This window comes from Lepus europaeus, chromosome 10 (assembly GCF_033115175.1).
Source record: "Lepus europaeus isolate LE1 chromosome 10, mLepTim1.pri, whole genome shotgun sequence".
In the NCBI taxonomy this organism is placed as follows: Eukaryota; Metazoa; Chordata; class Mammalia; order Lagomorpha; family Leporidae; genus Lepus; species Lepus europaeus.
The window spans coordinates 317,202-340,020 of record NC_084836.1 but is presented as its reverse complement, the minus strand read 5'-3'; the positions used below and the strand labels follow the sequence as shown (position 1 = coordinate 340,020).

At 52.5% G+C, this 22,819-nt stretch overlaps 1 protein-coding gene across 10 annotated transcripts in view; it reads left to right on the top strand.

The window, feature by feature from the left end:
- PPP6R2 (protein phosphatase 6 regulatory subunit 2) overlaps positions 1-22,819 on the top strand; it is a 98,424-nt gene that overhangs the window by 61,277 nt on the left and 14,328 nt on the right. For 9 of the 10 annotated variants that reach the window (XM_062202622.1, XM_062202625.1, XM_062202624.1 and 6 more), the window contains 7 exons: positions 7,479-7,616; positions 8,590-8,655; positions 10,282-10,394; positions 10,705-10,818; positions 12,174-12,300; positions 13,608-13,760; positions 20,771-20,974. In XM_062202622.1, coding sequence (XP_062058606.1) covers positions 7,479-7,616; positions 8,590-8,655; positions 10,282-10,394; positions 10,705-10,818; positions 12,174-12,300; positions 13,608-13,760; positions 20,771-20,974 — 915 coding nt within the window. The remainder of the gene's footprint in view (positions 1-7,478; positions 7,617-8,589; positions 8,656-10,281; positions 10,395-10,704; positions 10,819-12,173; positions 12,301-13,607; positions 13,761-20,770; positions 20,975-22,819) is intronic. The other variant, XM_062202627.1, reaches the window with a different exon arrangement.

Sequence of the window (22,819 nt, the reverse complement as noted above, 5' to 3'; positions counted from 1 at the left end):
AGCAGCCAGCTGTGGAAAAGGCAGCACTTCCCACTCTCCCAGGAGCTGTTCCAGGCCCCGTCTGGGCTGGCTTGTCCTGGGATATCGTAGCAGGATGTCCTCAGGTCTGCTCTCTGTCCTGTGTGTTTGGCATGTCTGTGTTAGAGCACTTACTGTTTTAAAGCAAATAGAAGATACCTTCTGCATTAGGCTTCTTCAGAAGGAGCTGTAGCATGGTCTTTCTGGAGCCTGTCCTTGCTCCTGCCTGTGGTGGTCTAACACTTCAGCCCCTCCACACTGTGCACTCAGGAGATGCAGAGGTGGCCTGGGCCTGCCACCCGGCTGCAGCAGTCCCTCACCATCAGTCTTGCTGTTACCCCACCAGCGCATCCCCACTGGATTATTTCAAAATAATCCTGGCATCCCTTATCACAGCGCTGGTTTAAGTCCTGGCTGTTCTGCTTGTGTGGGATCCAGCTCCCTGCTATGAGCCTGGGAAAGCAGTGGAAGATGGCAGACACCTGCCCACGTGGGATGCCTCTACATGGAGTTCCAGGCTCCTGGCTTCAGCTTGGCCCACCCCTGGTGGTTGTGGACAATTGGGGAGTGAACCAGTAGATGAAAGCATTCTCTCTGTCTCTGTTCTGTCTGTCTGTCTCTATAACTGCCTTTCAAACAAATGAATCAATCTTTTAAATTTTTCAGTATATATATATATATATATATATATAAAATATAAGGATTTTTTTCTAATTAGAATTAGCGTTTCCGTGCTACCCAGTGAGGGGTCCATACGGCATCACTCTTGATCCCTTGTGAGTTACAGTCCTTGATGTCTGCAAAGGGAGGAGGAGGATGTCTTCAGATTCCTCACCGCAGGACCCACCTGGGTGGCACCAGCCTTGACTTCCACGTGGACGGGACATCTGCAGAAGGAAGAGTGATGGCATCGACATTGTCCTCATACGGAGGACCTGGGGGAGGCCTCTGCTGGCTGCTCATGCCAGTGTCGCATCCTCCAGGAACACTGGTTTGCTGCTAGCACTGGAGCTACTCTCATTGCTGGCTGCTTCACACCTGGAACCTTCACTGGCCAGACCCAGGCAGCCTTCCAGCATCCACGTCTTCCTGTGGCCACTGACCCAGGGCTGACCATCAGCTTCTCACAGAGGCACTTACGTACACTTGTCTACCGTGGTTCTCTGTAGCACAGGCTCTCCTCTGCACGCTGTGGGCATTGCCATCCTTTGCAACAAGGACCCCACGCAGTGGGTCTGATGCGATGGATGCTGGCCTGGGAAGTCTGCTTCCACAGAGATCTTGGAGGTTGGAAAAGAACGGCAGGCCGCTGCTGAGACAGGCTGTGACCCGGGAGGAATTTCAGGGTGAATGGACAGGCCCCGCTCCTGAGGTCACGGCTGTTCAACCTTGGGGTGCAGAGTGGTCTGAAGACATGCGGGTGCCTCTGTACCACTCAGCAGTGCCCTCTGAAGACTGCCCTGAGCTCCCACTGCCCAGGCTCCTGAGTGGTGGAACAACCACCAGGTGGTCGCAAGCTGCTCTTCAGAGTCCCTGAAGCAAAATGGAAATGAGCTTGATGGAAAATAAATACGTAAAGATAATTAGAGTTATACCCAAAACATAACTGTGTAATACTGTGAAGTATCCACTCAGGGAACAAACCAGTGTTTTGTGTCTGTGTCTTCAGCTCTGAGGACATGCAAGCCCTGAGGTCATTGTTCTCCACTGGCCTGCAGGGAGTGCCTGCTTGGACGTCGTCTTTTATCCGACCTTAAGTCTGAGGTGTGCAGGGCACCTCAGAGGACTGCCCCACCCCATACCCTTTTCTTTCTTCTTTTTAAGAATATTTTGTGTCTGAACTTTAAAAAAAAGTTTGTTTATGTTCATCTACTTGGAAGGCAAAGAGACAGAGACAGAGAGAGGGAGAGAGAGAAGGAGGGAGGGAGGGAGGGAAACAGAGAGAGGGAGAGAGAGACGGCAGGGGCCCAAGCACTTGGGCCGCCCCCGCCGCCTTGCCAGGTGTATTTTCAGGATGCTGGATTGGAATCAGAGTCGCCAGGACTCTAACTGGCACTCTGATACATAAGGCCAGTGTCCCAAGCCGCAGCTCAACCTACTGTGCCAAGATGCCTACCCCTCAGATCGTCAAATGAAGAGTGGTGACAGCCAGAGCAGTGGTGCTGGACTCCGGTGGCTGCCTGGCTGGAGGTGGTAGAAGTTATAGAGACCTTATGTGTCTGGCCCTTGCAGCCCAGGACCTGGATGCATATGGCTCGTGATTGATTGTAGCGTGACCGTACTACTGTGCCATCTTCAGATATTTTCTTTCTTTTTTTTTTTTTTTTCTTTTTCTTCAAAGACTTACTTTCTTACTGAAAGCCAGAGACATAGAGAGAGAATGACAGAGAGCTCTTCCATCTGCTGGTCCACTCCCAAAATGGCCGCAACAGCCGGGGCTGGACCAGGCTGAAGCCAGGAGCCAGGAGCTTCTCCCAGATCTCCCACGTGGGTCCAGGGGGCCCAAGCACTTGGGCCATCTTCTACTATTTTCCCAGTCACATTATCAGGGAACTGAATCAGAAGTGGAGCAGTGGAGTCTCGAACCAGCACCCATAGGGGTTGCTGGTATTGTGGGCAGTGGCTTAACCCGCTGCACCACAAAACCAGCCCCCAAAGTATTTCCTTTTTTTTTTTTTAAAGATTGTATTTATTTGAGAGGTAGAGTTACAGTGAGCAGTGAGAGGGTGAGACAGAGAGAGAGGTCCTCCATCCACTGGCTCACTCCACAAATGGCCACAACTCTACTGCTTTCCCAGGCCACAGCAGAGAGCCGGACTGGAAGAGGAGCAGCCGGGACCAGAACCGGTGCCCATATGGGATGCTGGCGCCGTGGGCGGAGGATTAACCAAGTGAGCCATGGTGCCGGCCCAGTACATGTTTCTAAAGGATAAGGACTCTGTTACGAGTATAACCACAATATTGTTATCACACCTAAAACATTAATGGTGATTTAATCCCATCAAATGTATATGTAATGTTTGAATTGCTTTGATGTCATTAAATGTTTTTCAAAGTTGTTCTGTTTGAATTCAGACCTTTGTGCTGTTGACACCCTGTGCTGTCAGCTAGCAAGAGGCTCAGCAGACTTTTCTTTTCTTTTTTTTTTTTTTAATTTTTTTTTTGACAGGCAGAGTGGACAGTAGAGGGAGACAGAGAGAAAGGTCTTCCTTTTTGCCGTTGGTTCACCCTCCAATGGCCGCCGCGGTAGGCGCGCTACAGCAGGTGCAACGTGCTGTTCCGATGGCAGGAGCCAGGTGCTTATCCTGGTCTCCCATGGGGTGCAGGACCCAAGGACTTGGGCCATCCTCCACTGCACTCCCTGGCCACAGCAGAGAGCTGGCCTGGAAGAGGGGCAACCGGGACAGGGTCGGTGCCCCGACCGGGACTAGAACCCAGTGTGCCGGCGCCGCAAGGCGGAGGATTAGCCTGTTAAGCCACGGTGCCGGCCTCAGCAGACTTTTCTTAAAGGGCTTCATGGTAAAGACTTTAGGCTTTGTGGGCCACAGATAATCCCTGCCTCATACTGTATGTGTGTGTGTGTGTGTGTGTTTTCCAACCCTTTAAAAAATGTAAAAAAATATTCTTCGGACACAGGCAGTACAGCAGTATGGGCTGTAGGTGGGATGGGCGTAGGTTTTTTTCCTTTAAGAGAATGCATCATCGGGGCCAGTGCTGTGGTGTAGCAGGTGAAGCTGCCAGCTACAGTGCCGGCATCCCATATGGGTGTCAGATCAAGTCCTGGCTGCTCCACTTCCAATCCGGCTCCATTGTGGCCATCTGGGCAGTGAACCAGTAGATGGAAGATCTCTCTGCCTCTGCCTCTGCCTCTCTGTAGCTTGGCCTTTCAAATAAATCAATCTTTAAAAAAAAAAGGAAAGGACATGTTACTGGAGCAGTACCACTGCAGCCCAGTCCCTCGGGCTTCAGCGCCTCTAAGAGTGTAGCAGTCTTGTGTGCGTCTCACTAGATTTTTTCTTAGGTATTTGATACATTTGTGTTATTTTTTAAAACATTATTTATGTATTTGAAAGGCAGAGAGAAGAGTGAGAGACAGATATCTTTTATGTGCTGGTTTACTCTCCAAATAGCCACAGCAGCCAAGGCTAGGCCAGGTTCTAGCTAGGAGCCAGGAGTTCAGTCTGGGTCTCCTGCCTGGGTTGCAGAGGCCCAAGCACTTGGACCATCATCTGCTGCCTTCCTAGGCACGTTGCAGGAAGCTGGATCAGAAAGAGGAGCCGGGGGGCTAGCACTGTGGGACAGTGGGTTAAAGCCCCAGCCTGCAGCGCCGGCATTCCATATGGGTGCCAGTTTGAGTCCTTGCTACTCCACTTCTGGTCCACCTCCCTGCTAATGCTCCTGGGAAAGCAGTGGAGGATGACCCAAATCCTTGGGCCCCTGCACCCATGTGGGTGACCCGGAAGAGGCTCCTGGCTCCTGGCTTCTGATGGGCTCAGCTCTGGCTGTTGCAGCCTTTTGGGGAGTGAACCAGTGGATAGAAGACCTCTCTCTGTCTGTCTCTGCCTCTCTCTATGGCTCTTTCAAATAAATAAAATCAAGAAAGAGAGAGAGAGAGAGAGAGAGAGAAAAGACAAGACAGGAAAGGAGAGGGGAGGGAGGGGAGGGTAACTGGGACTTGAACTACCAATGCCAGCATTGTAGGTAGAAGTTTAACCCACTGGGTCACACCCCTGGTCTCAGTGTTATTCTAAGTGGCATATTTTACATTGAATTTTTTTTGCGATAATTGTTAGATTCATGTGCAGTTGTGAAATAATATGAAGGAAACCTTGTATACTCTGACCAGTTGCCTCTCATGGTGACCTTTATAAAACACTAGTGGAGTATCAGCCATGATGCTGACACTGGCACGATGTCAGGTTCCCGTCTCTCCAGTTTCGCACTCAGTCTGTGTTTATGTGTGTGACATTCTCTGCGGCTTATCACTGTTTGTGTTGTGAGTCCTCCGTCACAGATTCTGAACCCACAGGGGTCCTCTGTGTTCTTTCCTAACCACACCCACCTTCCCCGCCCCTTTCCACTTCTTCCCCATCCCTTACCCTTGGCAACCACTAATCTGTTCTCCATTTCAAACTTACTTAAATTCTAAATTATGTACCCTTGGAGGTTAACTCTTCTTGCTCAGCATAGTTTCCTGTAGGTTTGTCCAGGTTGTATCAGTTCATTCCTGTTTATTGCGCGGTATTCCTTGGCATGTATGTACTATACTTTATTTAGTCAGTCACAGGTTTGGGGCCGGTATTGTAGTGAAGTGGGTAAAGCGTCTGTGATGCCAGCATACCATACTGGTGCCAATTCGTGTCCCAGCTGCTCTACTTCCAATCCAATTCCATGCTAATGACCTAGTAAGAGCAGCAGAAGAAAGCCCAAGTATTTGGGCCCTGCCACCCACGTGGGAGGCCCAGATGAAGCTCCTGGCTTCGTCCTGGCCCAGCATTGGCGGTTGCGGCTATTTGGGGAATGAACTGGTGGATGGAAGATATCTCTCTCTCCCCCTCCACTTTCTCTCTGTAATTCTTTCAAAATAAATATATAAATAATTTTTTCAAGATTTATTTCATTTATTTGGAAGGCTGAGTTACAGAGACAGAGAGAAGGAGAGACAGAGACAGAGGTCTTTCATCTGCTGGTTCACTTCCCAAATGGCTGCAACTGTTGGGGGAGGGCCAAGCTGGAGCCAGGAGCTTCTTCTGGGTTTCCCATGTGTGTGCAGGGGCCTGAGGACTTGGGCCACCCTCTGCTGCTGTAGCAGAGAGCTGTATTGGAAGTGGAGCAGCCAGGACTTGAACCAGCTTAACCCGCTAGGCCATCGCGCCAGCCCCCAATCGTTTTCAAAGCCCTCCTCCCTCCCTTCCTTCTCTCCCTGCTCTTTTCCTTCTGCTTCCTCCTTCCCTGTTCTCCCCCAACTCGTCTTCCTGTCTTCTTCTGCCATAGTCCATTTTCTGTTGCTATAACTGAGTGCCCTAAACTGCATGATATATAAAGAAAAGTACTTTTATTTCTTAGAGTTGTAGAGGCTGGTAAGTCAGAAGTCCAGGGGCAGCTTCTGGTGAGGGCCTCGCTCCTGTGAGGACGCTGCTGAGTCCTGATGTAGCACAGGGCGTCCAGTCCTGGGACAGCAAATGTGCTAGCTCAGTCCTTCTGTGCCTTTTAAAACCACTGTGCAGGGCCGGTGCTGCGGCACAGTGGTTAACACCCTGGCCTGCAGCACCAGCATCCCATGTGGACACCAGTTCGAGTCCCAGCTGCTCCACTTCCGATCCAGCTCTCTGCTATGGCCTGCGAAAGCAATAGAAGATGGCCCAAGTCTTTGTGTCCCTGAACCCGCGTGGGAGACCTGGAAGAAGCTCCTGGCTCCTGGCTTTGAATCGGCTCAGCTCCGGCCATTGCAGTCATTTAGGGAGTGAACCAGAGGATGGAAGACCTCTCTCTCTCTCTCTCTCTCTCTGGCTCTACCTCTGTAACTTTGTCTTTCAAATAAATAAAATAAATCTTTAAAAAACAAAAAACCACTAATGCAGTCATGGATCCCCACCCTCGTGATTTCATCTAATCCTAATCGCCTCTCGAAGGCCCCACCTCCTAATCTGTTAGCATGTGACCTTGGAGATTAAGTTTCCAGCACGGGCAGACTTCAGCATCAGCTCAGCACAAGGAAGCATGGCTGCCATCCGCATGGGGTGGGTCGTTGTTCCCAGTAGAGCTCTGGGCCTGCCTTAGCCTGGTGGCCTGGGTGGAGCGGTCACTTTGTCCAGAGCTGAAATTGCAGGCGTGTGGCAGCCGGGGACCCAGCCCAGGCTTCTCTGCCTCTGTCTCCACTCTGACCAAAGTCCACTTCTGGAGCAGGTCACCATGTCTGTGGTGGGCACCCCTTACCCCACGCTTCACAGTGAGCTGTGCACCCCCTCGCAGCACTGTCGCCAGCCCCATGTGCATTGCCTCTTTCTCTTCTCTCTGCTCTTCCACCACTGAGGTTCTTGTCAGTGGCTGGTTGTCATGTGTGCTCTCTGCACCAGGAGTCGAGTTCCAGGTCTCAGGCTGAAGCGGTAACCCTCCTCTCCCAGCTCAGCTGTGTCAGCCTTGCTCCTTTCTCTTGGTATTGAATGGTGTCTTCACCGCTGAGTGGAATGCATGGCGTTGCCGCCATGCTGTCTGCTCTGGTGCTAACAGTGGCTGTCACAGCAGCATGCTGTCCCCTGGGGAAGTGGTATCTCATCGGCCCACGCGCCTCACCTCCAGCACTGCTGCTCTCCTCCTGTCCAGGCAGAGGCCTCGCTTCTAGTCCATTTGGATTCTTTCCACTGGTTCTTGAACGTTAATCTTTCTCACAACAGTTCTTGGAGGCAGTGTCTCACGGTTTTCCCAGCCCCTGCTTGTTTATCGGCTGTGTTTGATTTCAGGTGATTGCGTTCCTGAAGAAGAAGGACAAGTTCATCAGTCTGGTGCTGAAGCACATTGGCACCTCGGCCCTCATGGATCTGCTCTTGCGCCTGGTCAGCTGTGTGGAGCCAGCCGGGCTCCGGCAGGAAGTCCTGAACGTGAGTCCCTGGAAGGGAAGGGCTGTGTCTTTGTGGCGTGCTTCCAGCGGCCTGGGGTGCCTCAGTGGTCTGGTCAAGGCCTGTGGTCAGCACCTCTTCCCTCTTGACGCCGCATCCATGTAGAAGCAGAGAGCAGAGAGATGCCATCTCTCCTGTGCTCTGACCTCCGCTCTGAAGAACGAGCAGTGGGCCTTTCCTCACTGCCAGTGCCCCTGTCCCTGCAGCCTTGGAGCAGCTCGGTGAGGTGTCAGGTGCCACGAGAGAGGAAGGTCCCCAGCCCAAAGAAGTCCTGGACGTCAGGGCTGGACAACTGTCACTTGTAATGTGTCGTGGAGCCGTGCGCCTCTGCCTGGCCGCCAGCTCCGGGCACAGCCGCCACTCTTAGGTTAATAACTTCCTGTGGAGCTAGAGCTGCTGTTTCCGATTCGGTGGGAAGCCAGGCAGCCTCACTGGGCCATCTCCTTCCCTTTGTAGAGTGGCCCTGTGAGCATCTAGGGCATGGGTCGCTGGTGGGCCCTGGAGGAGCCAGTGTGGCCAGCTCTGTAGGGCCCCGACACTGGGCCTCCATAACTCTGGGACCTTAAAAAGTGTCCGCTTCAGCCCTCACAGTGCTCCTGTGGCCCTACCAAGGTCCTTTGGCTTTTCTGTTCCCAGGAAGGCGCCAGTGCCACAGGGAGCAGAGGTCGTCTGACTTCCATGTCCAGCTGGTCCCCGGCTCATTCTAACTCACACACCCTCGTCTTCAGAGACTGTCCTGAAGACAGAGCTCACCCATGCACCGTTAGGACAGATGGACAGGAGGCTCTCCAGTTAGACTCTTCCCTGCTGCGTGTTCTCTGTGGGTCTGTGTAGAAAGAGGTCAGGCAGAGTCTCCGGGAACCCTGGGTGTGTGGATTTCTGTGGCCTCAAAGAACTTCTCTTCTGTTTACCTAATCATGGACAGAGATGTGAACGCACGTTTTTTCCCTTTTAGTGGCTGAATGAAGAGAAGATCATCCAGCGACTTGTGGAGCTGATCCATCCGAGTCAGGATGAGGATGTGAGTGTGGTGCTCACAGAGCCCACCTGCTTTTTTTGTATTATTTATGTATCTGTATGTTTACTTACTTACTTACATGAAAGGCAGAGCTACAGAGAGAGAGAGGGAGATCTTCTGTCTGTTGGCTCACTCCCCAAATGGCCACAAGAGCTAGGGCTGGGCCAGGCCAAAGCCAGGAGCCAGGAGCTTTGTCCGAGTCTCTCACATCTCACCTTCTTTCCTGCATGAAGCCCCTACTGTTTAATTTTCTTCCTCTTTTCAGGTGCCAGCCTCTAGGTTATTGGGGTTTTTTCAACTAAAAATAATGTCTGTATTATAAAAATAGTTCTGTTAGTTATCTATTCATATAATTATCTATAGTTGATTAACAGATTATCCCAAAATTAGCTGCAGGATTTGTCTGGGAGGGCTTGCTTCTGTGAACACAGTGGCTTTGCAGCACTATGCTCCCTGGGACTGTTGGCCGAGGCCACCCTCTGCTCTGAGCGCTGAGCCACGCGTGCCTGTCCACAGGGCTCGTGCTGTGGCCGCTGGTTTCCTCCCGTGAGCAGGAGGAAGTTGTGCAGACTCATCTCAGCAGTGGCAGCCCTCCCTCCTTAGACACGAGAGCCTAGGTGTGGCCCGCACACAGGGAGACAGGGTAACAAGGGCATGGATTCTGAGGTGCGGGAACTACGGAGGGACTCACTGGCGGCCTCCCAGAAACTGTTCACCATAAATCTGGAAGCATGCAAGGTGACAGGGGGCTTCCTGTCTCAGCTGCCCCCTCCCTGTGAATCCTGATAGACCTTTTTCTTTGTGTTACAAATATTTACACACACACACACACACGCACACACAGTCCTCAGGAAGTTTGAAAACAGGTGGTGCTGACTCGTATCTGAGGCCCTCACTGCTGCCTGGCCACTCTGCTTTGTTCTGTGTCAGCGCTCGGGCCTGGCCAGACAGCTGGTTAGGGCCTTGTTGGCACCTGTGGGAAGCAAGGCGGCTGCCCTGTTCCGGGGGTGGAGACCACTTGCAGGTGGGAGTGTAATGGTCCGTCCCTTGTCTCAAAGGTGGGCTCAAAGCCACAGCACAGAACCAACCTACTGCTTTCGTTTTTTCCTAAAGCAGTCGAGCATGGTCTCCTCCTGACTTCCCTAGCGTGCACCAGTGCCCAGGAAGCGGGTTATCCTGTCAGTCATGTCCACCTCTCGCACGGAACACGCCCTCCATTGCCAGCAAGTGCATATTTGACTTGGGTTGCACAGCTGCAGGGTGGGAGGGGCTGGGAGGTTTGGCGCTCTCCTTCCTCTGCAGCAGCTTCCCTGCTTTCGTTGATGTAGCTACTTGTTACGGTTAAAGCCCAGAATCGGTGACAAGGCCGCGTGTTCAGTGTATCTCCGAGCGTGGGTAGAGGTGGAGAGCACCGCATTAGAATTCCTGGGCATGATTCAAAACAGCAAAACCGGGTTCCCACGTTGGTGACGGGAAAGATGGACGCAGGCTTCTCTGACACAGACCGAGGGTCTGGGGCCTTTGTGGAGCTGCTCTCGACGAGGCAGCGTCCGTCAGGGGCAGCAGCAGGGCTGGCGCTGCTGTCATCTCTCCTGGACACTGAGGGCTGTGTCTCCCTTGTCTTTCCAGAGGCAGTCGAATGCTTCTCAGACTCTCTGTGACATCGTTAGGCTGGGCAGAGACCAGGGAAGTCAGCTGCAAGAGGCTATGGAGCCAGACCCCCTCCTCACAGCGCTGGAGTCGTGAGTGCTGGTGGGCCGTGGTGTGCGGGCCTCTCTCTGAGGCCCTGCTCTGCTGGGCTGGCTGTGAAACACTCCCCAGATTCAGAGCCTAGTTAATTTGATGGGCCTTTTTCTTGGGGGTGGGGTCTCCTGGCAGATCCAGAGGTGGGGCCAACAGGGAAGGAATGAACTGTGAACCTGGGCACCTGCCTTGAACCCAGGAGGCTGGAGTGAGAGCCCTCAGATCCAGGGAATAGCCGGGTCTTCCGCGGGAGGGGAACCGGCTGTCCTCACCTCCTCTGCATGGCAGTGACCTCGTGTGGGTCCGCAGGCAGGACTGCGTGGAGCAGCTTCTGAAGAACATGTTTGATGGGGACCACACCGAGAGCTGCCTCGTCAGTGGGACCCAGGTGTTGCTCACCTTGTTGGAAACCAGGCGGGCTGGGTGAGTCCCAAGGGAAAATGAGAGTTGTTTGACGTTTCAGTGAATAGTGCCCTGAGATAGGAGGTGTGGTTGGGAGACCTGTGGGGTGTGCTCCAGGAGTGGGGGCAAGCAGGACCGGCACCGGCACCCCTGGGCCTGTGCTCGCCATCTGTGGATGCTGCTGTGCAGGCGGGAGGCCATGCTGCGTATAAGATGTTTCTGTCTGCCCTGTCCCATTACATGCTGTGGCAATGGCCTTGCTCTCTCAGGGTGACCACAGTCCCTTGGTTCTGTGTGCTGGGACCAATAGCCTGTGTATTTTTATAAAAAAGAAAAAAAGACAACAGGAAAGTGGCAAGAAATTGACTTAATCTTGGTGGCTAAATTATCAACTGTTCCTCTGGTATTATCTAGTACACATTTATTAGTGTCTTACCTAAAAATAGACTTAAGACATTATAATCATGGTTTCTATTGATTTTTTTTTTTTACTCTTCATAAAAGCAAGAGGTCTGGGCCACGTCTGGGTGCTGAGCCCAACCCTGCTTGTGACAGAAGGGAAAGCTTAAAAATTAGAACAGAGAGAAACCAGCTGTTTCTCTTTACTTTTTAATCATTTTCTGTATTTAATTTTTAAAAAGATTTGTTTATTTATTTGAAAGTCAGATTTACAGAGAGAGAGAGAGAGAAAGAGAGAGAGATCTTCCATGTGCTGGTTCACTCCACAAGTGGTTTCAATGGCCAGGACTGAGCTGGGCTGAAGCCAGGAGCCAGGAACTTCATCCAAATCTCCCACATAGGTGGGAGTACTTGGGCCATTTTCCGCTGCTTTTTCCAGGCCATTAACAGGGAGCTGAATTGGAAGTGGAGCAGCCAGGATAAGAATCGGCATCTATATGGGATGCCGGTGTCATGGGTGGTAGCTTTACCCACTGTACCACAGCTCTAAATTTTTTTCTATAATGGCCATGTATTACTTCTGTAACTGGAAAAAGTGTTCAAATAAATATTCCAGAGAAGTTTGTTTGAAAGCCAAAGGGACATTGTGGCTTAGTCCCCTGTCCTATATCTCAGCCAAAACTGTGGGCCACAGATAGTATTTCCACAAGCGGAGGGAGAAGTCCCCCAGGGCTGAGGGGCGGTGGGGAAGCAAGTCTGCATCACCTCTCCTGGCCCTGTGCCTGATGTCCCTGGAAACGCTCTCCTGAAACATGCCTTTGTCCCCCCCTTTCCCAGGCACCACATCGTGTGTGGAGGTCTTGAGTAGTGTCTCTTAGGGTCTGGGAAAGTTAAGAAGAGCTCTTTTAGGAGGAAGACGTTGACTGGGTGTGAGGGCACAGGTATGCCCGAGTTCCCATGTCTGTCCTCATCCACAGGGCAGAGTGCGCAGTGGACTCCTTTTCTCAGGGACTGGAGCGATCGTTCACCGTCAGCAGCAGCGTCCTGCATGGCCTGGAGCCCAGGCTGAAGGACTTTCACCAGCTCCTGCTTCGCCCGCCAAAGGTAGATGGCTGTGAACTGCTGTTGTGTGCCTTTGGAGACACTGCGGGGTGATGACTCACAAGGAGAGGACCCCACAGTTGGTCTTGGAGGAGGCAGAGTGTGGTGTGGATGCATTTTAACTCTGCTGCTCCGAGACCCCCAGGATGTACCCCACCCCAATCTATGAACATCCATCTCTGCCCCACTATGGGGAGGCTTGGGAGTGGGGACTTTGCATCCGGCCCAGGCAGCTGAACCCAAGGCCAACTTGGAAACGTCCAAGCTGGGGACACCTGACCAAGGGCCATGTGGCTCCGGGGGCAAGGGCCAGGATGCCCTAGAGGAGGCCGTTTGCTCACTCAGCAGCTCGGGGCAGTGCGTGGGTTGTATTGAGAGGGGTGAGGTACATAAAAATGCTCAGCTCCCCCTGTGCATCCAGTCTCAGTGGTACCCTCCCCGGACAGCCCTGTCTGTATTCCCAGTGCTCCTCCTCGGCACCTCCAGCCTGCTGGTCTTCTCCTCCCCACTGGCAAGGAAGCTTCATGGAGGCTGGGATTCTGTGTTGTTGGGACACTTATTCGGTGAAAAGGGGACCCATTTTGCTGAATGAGGCGAGGGTCAGAAATACCCAAATCCAGTCTGACCTTACAGCTTTGCCATCGGTCTTCCCTGATCATGTTCTTGGGTGTGTTCATTAGCTTCATGTCCTGGGATCTGTCCCCAGTGAGAGCCCCAGGGACACTGGCAGCAAGATGTCCCACCAAGGGCTCCAGCTGATTGGAGGATCTTGACACCATCACACTGGTCCTGCTGGCCCCGTCTCTTAGGGTGACCCTTTGCCTTGGCCTGCACACGTGTGCGTGCCCTGGGCTTCCCAGGACCAGCTGAGTGTGCCCACTCACTCTTTGCGAGGCTGTGGGGGATGGTAGGGTTCTTAACCCTGCTGACACCCTGATTTCCTCTAGCAGTTAGCCCTGCCTCAAGGGACCCCCCCACCCCCCGTGCGCGCACACACTGCATTTCCTCCTGAACTGGACCACATTGTGGAGCGGTGACTCTGACCCCGAGTGACCCTGACCCCGAGTGACTCTGACCCCGAGTGACCCTGACCCCGAGTGACCCTGACCCCGAGTGACCCTGACCCCGAGTGACCCTGACCCCGAGTGACTCTGACCCCGAGTGACCCTGACCCCGAGTGACTCTGACCCCGAGTGACCCTGACCCCGAGTGACTCTGACCCCGAGTGACCCTGACCCCGCGTGAGTGGAAGCCGGCAGTGGCTACACTGGCCACAGGCTTCAGTGGGGGGGGACCGCCTGTATTTACAGAAAAAAGCGATCCTGACCACCATTGGCGTGCTGGAGGAGCCCCTGGGGAATGCCCGTCTACACGGTGCCCGCCTCATGGCTGCACTGCTGCACACAAACACGCCCAGCATCAACCAGGAACTCTGCCGGCTCAACACCATGGACTTATTGCTGGTGAGGACACCCAGCCGGGCCCACGCCACAGTGTCACGCAGGGTTGGTGGCCAGACGTGCGCAGGAGTCAGTGGCAGCAGAGCAGGGTCCCTTGGGGCAGACAGCGGGGCTTACTCACCTGGACAGGGGACTGCCTAGGGGAGGTCTGCACCTGAGTCCCAGCTCCGTGGTGGATCACCTGAGTGGCAGTGGGACACGCCTCCGCCTCGGGCTCACAGGGATCTGCCATAGAACTCCTGAATGCAGAGGGTGGCTTTCCAATGCTGTGTGAGGCCCTGTGCATCCATCTCCTGTCTTATCTCTGAGTTCACAAGGTAGCACTTGGACTGTAGCTCTTGAGTGTTAAGTATCCTGAATGAGAAGCCCCCGTCATCTGCTGTGAAGGTCACTCTTGCCGTTCTTTTCAAAGCCAGCAGGGGACGCCCTCCGCTCAGCAGATGCTGCCCCTGGCCTGTGAGATGGCCCTGGTGTCTGACGGGCGGGATGAGCTGGCAGTGACAGCCTCACGGTGCCTCAGTGGGTGGGAGGGGTTGGAGCTAGTCCCCTGAGAAGGAGGGTCTTACAGGGAGGACATTGCTCCCAGCGGGTGCTATCGGCACAGCCTCCTCTCTTCTGCCGTGCCCTTGGCCTCTGCTCCTGGGGGGCTGGAATCTCCCTGCAATCTTAGTCCCAGGGTGGGGCAGCCCTGGACCTTAGCCTGTAGCACCGTCTGCCTCAGAAGCTCTCCCAGGGGCAGTGAAATCCCAGTCTAGCTCAGGGGACCATCGCAAGCTTTCCCTCTGGCTAGAGAAGTCTCTTCCCCGACTCTTCCTTGCCTTTGTTTTATTGTGGTAAAGTAGCATAATGTGAAATTTGCCATTGTAACCATTTTTACAGTTTCGTGGCATCAGGTTCATGCACACTGTGGTATAAGCATTACCTTATCTATTTCCAGAACTTGTTTCCTTCTCCCAAACAGGAGTTCTGTTCCCGTTAAACACTAACTCTTCTGCCCACTGTCAACCACTGTGCTAATGTCTGTCTCTGAACTTGAGAGGCGCACCGTGTCAGTGGGGTCAGAGTGCTTGTCTCTGTTTGACTAGATTATTAGAGTCAGTCTCATCTCCTCAAGGTTCTTCAGTGTTGCAGCTTCCTTCCTTCCTAAGGCTGAAGCGTATCGCTGTGTGCGTAGACCGCACGTGTCCGTCCGTTCATCCATCCACAGATGCTTGGCTTCCCTCGACCTTGGCTGCCTTGAATGATGCTGCATGAACCTGAACACACAGATAACTGTGTGAGTCCCTGTTTGGATGTATACCCAGGAGTAGTCTTGTGGGTCATATGGTTCTATTGTCTTTTAAGATTTATTTGAAAGAGCAATGGAGGAGGGGGAGAAGTCTTCATTCTACTGATTCACTCCCCGAATCCCAAATGGCTGCCATGGCTGCGGGCTGGTTCAGGCTGAACTCAGGAGCCAAGACCTCCATCTGGGTCTCCCACGTGGGTAGCAGAGACCCGAGTACTCAGGCCTCTTTCCAGACTTTCCCAGATCCATTAGCAGAGGAGGGAATGGAGTGAGTAGCTACAGCTTGAACCAGCATGCCAACATCGGATGCCGGCAAGACAAGCAGCAGCTTTAGCCCTGAGGCACAAGGTCGGCTGCTGTGGTTCAGTGTTTTTACAACGGCCGAAGATGAACCAATCCAGAGCCAGGAGCCAGGAGCTTCTTCCGAGTCTCCCACATGGGTGCGGGGACCCAAGCACTTACCTTCTGCTCCTTTCCCAGGCACATTATAACAGGGAGCTGGATCAGAAATGGAGCAGCTGGGACTCAGACTGGTGCCCGTAGAGGATGCTGGCACCGCAGACAGAGGCTTAACCTACTACCCCACAGCACTGGCCCAGTTTTTGAGTTTTTTTCATTAGTTGTTGGAGTTACTTCTGTATTCTAAGTATTAACCCTTTATCAGATGCATGGTTTACAAATATTCTCCTTTTTGTGATATGTCTTTGTACTCTTTTTTTGTTTCTTTTGATTTACTTTATTTGAGGTGCTGGTACTGAGGCACAGCGACTAAGCCACTGCCTGCAGTGCTGACATCCCGTATGGGTGCAGGTTTGTGTCCTGGCTGCTCTATTTCTGATCCAGCTTCCTGCTAACGTACCTGGAAAAGCAGTGAAAGATGGCCCAAGTACTTGGGCTCCTGCACCCATGTGAGAGACTCAGAAGAATCTCCTGGCTCCTGGCTTCAGCCTGGCCCAGCCCTGGCCATTGCAGCCATTTGGGGAGTGAGCTAACAAATGAAAGATATCTCTCTCTCTCTCTCTCTCTCTCTCTCTCTCTCTGCCCCCCCCATAACTCTACCTTTTAGTAAATGAATAAATCTTAAAAAAAAAAAAAAAGGATTTATTTTACTTGAAAGGCAGAATGGGACCCAGCATTGTGGCATAGCTGGTAAAGCCACTTGCCTATCACACTGGCATGCCATATTGGGCCAGTTCAAGTCCTGGCTGCTCTACTTCCAATTTAACTCCCTGCTTATGTGCCTTAGGAAAGCAGCAGCAGATGGTCCAAGTGCTTGGGCCCCTGCACCCAAGTGAGAGATCAAGAAGAAGCTCCTGGCTCCTGACTTTGTCCTGGCCCAACCCTGGCATTTGCAGCCATCTGTGGAGTGAACCAGCAGATGGAAGATTCTCTCTCTCTCTCTCTCTCTCTCTCTCTCTCTCTCTCTCTGCCTTTCAAATAAATAAAATAAATCTTTAAGAAAAGGAAAAAAAGAAAAGAAAAGCAGAATGACAGAGAAAGAAATCTTACATCTTCTGGTTCACAACCAAGGCTGGGCCAGGCTGAAGTCAGGAGCCTGAAACTCCATCTGGGTCTCCCACGTGGGTAGCCACGGCCCAGGTACTTCAGCCATGTTCCACTGCCTTCCCAGATGCAGTAACAGGGAGCTGGATCATAAGTGGGACTCGAACCAGTGCCCATATGGGACTTCAGCGTTCCAGACAGTGGCTGTGGCACAATGCTGGCCCACAAGAATTTTAACTTTTTGAATGCTGTTGTACATTTTAAATTTATTGAAAATGTTCAATATTTTCATAAATTGTAATATTTTACATTTCAAACATAATGAAATTTGCGTTGTAAAATATGTGTGTTTTTAAGTTGACACATAGTAAGTGGAGTAAAGTGTGACATTTTTATAATGAGTAATGATTAAGTCAGGATGATTGGCATATCCATCATCTCAGACATTTCTCATTGTTTGTATTAGAAGCCAGAGTTGCCTCTACTAGCAATTTCAATATATGATTAACTTCTTTTCCTTTGCTATAAAACATTGAAAGTCATTTTCCTGTCCAGCTGCACCTGGTGCAGGTGACCCACCCTCTGTTCTGTCCCTCTCCCACACCCCTCCCAGGCTCTGGTCACCACTGCTCTACTCTGAACTTGGGTGAGGTAACTTTTAAGCAGCATATAAGTGAGAACATGTGGTACTTTGTGTACCTGACTGAAGTTTGTTTTTCTTAATTTTCTTTTGTGATTGTTCATTGCTTGTGTATAGAAATGCAACTGATTTGCATGTATTGATTTTGTATCCTATAACTGCTGGGTATTAGCTTTCCAATTGATGTGAAATCTTCAGAGATGTCAAAGTGTAAGATCATATCATTGGAAAATGGGATTTTACTTCTCCCTTCCAATTTATTTTATTTTATTTATTTGACAGATAGAGTTAGACAGTGAGAAAGAGAGAGAGAGACAGAAAGGTCTTCCTTCCGTTGGTTCACCCCCCAAATGGCTGCTATGGCCAGAGCTATGCCATTCTGAAGCCAGGAGCCAGGTGCTTCCTCCTGGTCTCCCATGAGGGTGCAGAGCCCAAGCACTTGGGCCATCCTCCACTTCCCTCCCAGGCCACAGCAGAGAGCTGGCCTGGAAGAGAAGCAATCGGGACTAGAGCCCGGCGCCCATATGGGATGCTGGCACCACAGGCAGAGGATTAACCAAGTGAGCCACGGCACCGGCCCCCCTCCCTTCCAATTTAGATGCCTTTTATTTCTTTCTCTTTCCTAAGTGTCTGCCTAGAACCTCCAGTACTGTTTTAATAGAAGAGGTCAGAACGGGCACCCTTGCTTTGTTCCTGATCTTGGAGGAGGAGATTTTCATCTTTAAACACTGAGTGTATTGTTAGCTGTGGGATTTTTATAGATGCCTTTCTAATTTTATAATATAATAGAATTTTTCTTCTTTTCCTAATTTATCGAATTTTTTTTAGGGAAGTTAAATGTTGTTGAATGCTTTTTCTTTATAAATTGAGATGATCGTTGGCATTTTGTCCTTAATTCTCGTGTGTTACATTGAGTGATTTTCCTTGGTTGAACCACCCTTTCATTCCAGGAATAAATCCTGCCTTGGCATGGTATGTGCATTAACACGCTGCTGAATTTGCCTCGTCAATCTTTTGCCTCAGTTCTCTTAAGGAGTATTGTGTCTGCAGTTTTCCTTTTTTTAAAGGTTTATTTGTTTATTTGAAGGGCGGAGATAGAGAGAGACAGAGACACAGAGAGGTCTTCCATCCACTGGTTCATTCCCCAAATGGCTGCAATGGCTGGAGCTGGGCCAAGGCAAAACCAGGAGCTTCCTCCAGATCTCCCACGCGGGTGCAGAGGCCCGAGCACTTGGGCCATCTTCTGCTGCTTCCCCAGGCCCTTAGCGCAGGGAGCTGGATTGAAAGTGGAGCAGCTGGGACTCGAACCGGTGCCCATATGGGATTCTGGCACTGCAGGCAGCAGCTTTACCCACTATACCACCACAGCATTGGCTCTGCAGTTTTACTGTCCTGTCTGGCATTGGTATCAGGGCTCCACGGAATGAATCAGGAATGTTCCCTCCTGTTCAATTTTGTCCCAAAGATTTATTTATTTATTTGAAAGGCAGAGTTAGAGGAAGAAACACACAGAGAGATCTTCCACCTGCCGATTCAGTTCCCAGATGATCGCAACGACTGGGGCTGGGCCAGGCCGAAGCCAGAAGCCAGAAGCTTGGATCTCCCATGAGGGTGCAGAGGCCCAAGTACTTGAGCCTCTTCTGTTTCCCAAGCACATCAGCAGGGAGCTGGATGGAAGCGGAGCAGCCAGGACTCTAACCAGTGCCCACACCACAGAGTTGCCAGCCCCACAGACAGATGCTTTCCCTGCTGTGCCCCTCCCTCACCACCACCCCCAGCTCCTGACCAGTTGCTGGGCAGAGTTCGAGGACTGGTGTTATTCCCCTTTAGATGGTAGACAATTCACCAGGGAAGCCACCTGCTCTGGCCTTTGCCCGTGGAGAGGTTGTGGTGACCCCATGTTTCAGATGAGGTTATGTAATGAACCTTCAGGGTGACTCAGCCACACAGGCAGAAAAGGGACCGTGTTCCTGAAGGAGCATCCTATCCCATCTCTCACCCTGCACACCCTCCTTCTCCACGTGGCCAGCACGTGGCTGAGACAGAGGTTGCCGTGGCCCCTGGTGTGTGAGGTGGCAGTAGGCGCACCTCCTCCCTGCCAGGTTAGCGGGTCGGAGACTCGGGCAGGTTTGAAGAGGGTGTGTGGAGGCAGGGGACAGCCCCTGTTGTCTGCCGGGAGAGACTCGCTGGCATCAGCCCACGCTGCTTGGGTCTGGCTGCTCTGGGGAATATTCCAGTGTCCACAAACAACGCGTCCTGACGGAGCCCCCATATGTCGAGAGTTTAGCAACACTTGTAGGAACTCATGGACCAGACAAAATCGGAGGCAGTCACTTGGTCCAGAGGTCAGGGTGCCCCGGGAAGCCTGTACCCCACATTGGAGCGCCTAGATTCAGTTTCCAGCTCCGCTTCTCATTCTGGTTTCCTCGCGTGCATCCTGAGAGGCAGCCATGATGGCCTAAGAGCTCTGGTCCTTGCCACCTCTGTGGATCCCAGGCGCCCGGCTTCAACCTAGCACAGCCCTAGCTGTTGCAGGCATTGGGGAGTAATCCAGTGGACAACAGATATTGCCATCTCTGTCTCTTGGTGTGTCTCTTGTCTTCCAGGTAAATAAAAATAAATAATTTTTGAAAAAAGACAAAGCTGTAAGGGTGGTATTTGGACCGCAGTGAAGATGCTGCCTCAGACACCCACATCCCATATCGGAGTGCCCGGGAATGTCTTTAAAAACCGAGGTGGCATTTTGGCCTCGTGTAAGCCACCAGTCAGGACACCCACATCCTACACCCTAGTACCTGGGTTCGATTTCTGGCTCCAGCTCCTGCTTTCCATCTTCTTACGAACACAGACTCTGGGAGACAGTGGTGATGGCTCAAGTGCTTGGGTCCCTGCTGTCCACATGACAGGCCTGGACCATGTTCTCTGCTCCTGGTTTTGTCTCACCTAGTCCCTGTTCTTGCAGGCGTTTGGATGTGGGACCTATGTGTGTGTGTATGTGTGTGTGTATCTTTGCCCCTCAACTGAATAAAATATAATTTTAAACAATTCATTTAAATAATGTTTTATAAGGATTTCTTATAGTTTCCTCATGTTTCTCTTTTTTAAAAAAACGTATTTATTTATTTGAAAGTCAGAGTTACACGAAGAGAAAAGGAGAGGCAGAGAGAGAGAGAGAGAGAGAGAGAGAGGTCTTCCATCCGCTGGTTCACTCCCCAGTTGGCTACAATAGCTGGAGCTGCACCGATCCGAAGCCAGGAGCCAGGAGCTTCTTCCGAGTCTCCCACATGGGTGCAGGGGCTGAAGGACTTGGGCCATCTTCTGCTGCTTTCCCAGGCCATAGCAGAGAGCTGGATAGGAAGTGGAGCAGCCAAGACTTGAACCGGAGCCCATATGGGAAACTGGCACTGCAGGCGCCGGCTTTACCCACTATGCCACAAATGCCCCCAAACTCCTCCCTGGCTGGCGCAGAGACCGGATGTGTGAGGAGCTAGGCAGTAATGGGCTGGGGCGACTCCCCTTTCTGTGACTCAGCTGTGGGGAGAAGCCAGTCTGAGACCTGTCTTGTGCCCTCTGTTTGCCCAGGACTTGTTCTTCAAGTACACCTGGAATAACTTTCTGCACTTCCAAGTGGAGCTCTGTGTCGCCGCTATTCTCTCCCATGCTGCTGCAGGAGCCAGTGGACCTGAAAACAAGGAGGAGCCTCCGCGTGGGGATGGAAATGCGGTCAGAGATCTGGAGACCCCCCAGCCCACCACCAGCCTCCCTGAGAACACCATGGTGACCCATGTGAGTCCAGGCCAGCATCCCACACAAACAGTGTTGACGTTGGGGTTGATGGGTGAGCAGTCTGCATCCACACTGTGGGCACTCGCTGTCTCCTGGCCCGCACACGGGATGGGCAAGGCTGCATTCCTCTTGTCCACAAGGACACTGAATGGCAACCAGATACTCGTGTGCTAGGCCGCAGGTCCAGTGACAGGGAAGGTGATGGGAGGCAAGAGGAGAGGCAGTGGCTGCATCAGTGTGGTCTTGCCTGGTGCTGGCTGCAGCCACAGAGGAGTCGTCGTCCAGTCGCTGGCCAAGAAATCCGCTCCTCTCAGCCTCACTGTGTCTGGGACAGAGCCAGTGTCTCCTGGCTCAGTCCAGGGTTAGGATCATGAACATGGAAAAAGCAAGGAATGAGAAACGTCACAGTCTCATGAGAAACTTCTGGGATTTTGGACCTTTGGAAAGTGTTGGGGGCGGTGGTTAGCCAGCAGTCAAGTCCCCGTCATCCTGGTCTGAATGCCTGGATTTGATTCCAGCCCCGCTAATGCACACCTTGGGAGGCAGCAGAGAGCTGAAGGACTTGGGTCCCTGCCAGTCTGGGGAGACTTAGATTAGGTCCCAGGCTCCTGACTTAGCCCAGCCCAGCCCTGGCAGTTGCAGGCCTTGGGGAGCTCTTTCTGTCACTCTTGTCAAATAAGTTAAAAGTTACTTTTAAAAATGTGGTGCCACAGCTCAATAGGCTGGCTAACCCTCCGCCTGCGGCGCCGGCACACCGGGTTCTAGTCCTGGTCAGGGCGCCGGATTCTGTCCCAGTTGCTCCTCTTCCAGGCCAGCTCTCCGCTGTGGCCCGGGAAGGCAGTGGAGGATGGCCCAAGTGCTTGGGCCCTGCACCCACATGGGAGACCAGGAGAAGCACCTGGCTCCTGGCTTCAGATCAGTGCGGTGTGCCGGCCGCAGCGGCCATTGTGGGGTGAACCAACAGAAAAAAGGAAGACCTTTCTCTCTGTGACTCTCTCACTGTCCACTCTGCCTGTCAAAAAAAAAAAAAATGAGGTGGAGGGCCAGTGTTGTGGCACAGCAAGTTAAGCCACTGCCTGCCATGCAGTATCTTGTATGGGTACCAATTCGAGTCCCAGCTGCTCAACTTCTAGCTGTTAACGTGCCTGGGAAAGCAATGAAAAATGACCCAACTGCTTGAGCCCCTGCACCCACATGGGAAATCTAAAAGTGGCTCCTGGCTCCTGGCTCCTGGCTTTGGCCCAGCCCAGCCCTGGCTGTTGCATCCATTTGGGGAGTAAACCAGCAGATTGAAGATCTCCCTCCCTCCCTCCCTCCTTTTCTCTCTCTCTCTCCCCCCTCAATGTCTCAGACCCCTCCCTCCCTCCCTCCTCTCTCTCCCCCTCCCCCCAGGAATGTCTCAGACCCCTCCCTCCCTCCCTCCCTCCTTCTCTCTCTCTCCCCCTCCCCCCCAGGAATGTCTCAGACCCCTCCCTCCCTCCCTCCCTCCTTCTCTCTCTCTCCCCCTCCCCCCCAGGAATGTCTCAGACCCCTCCCTCCCTCCCTCCCTCCTTCTCTCTCTCTCCCCCTCCCCCCCGGGAATGTCTCAGACCCCTCCCTCCTCTCTCTCCCCCTCCCCCCCAGGAATGTCTCAGACCCCTCCCTCCTCTCTCTCCCCCTCCCCCCCAGGAATGTCAGAACCCCCCTGTGGCTGCCATGCAGACTGCACAGCTGATGGAGGGCAGAGACTTGGCAGGGGCCCTGGATCTCGTTTCAGATGCCTCCTGACAGTGGGGCTTGAGTGTCTGGAAGCCCTCAGCCCTGCTTGCCTCTGACAGGGGCCCTGGCACTCTGTGTGCGAGCCCC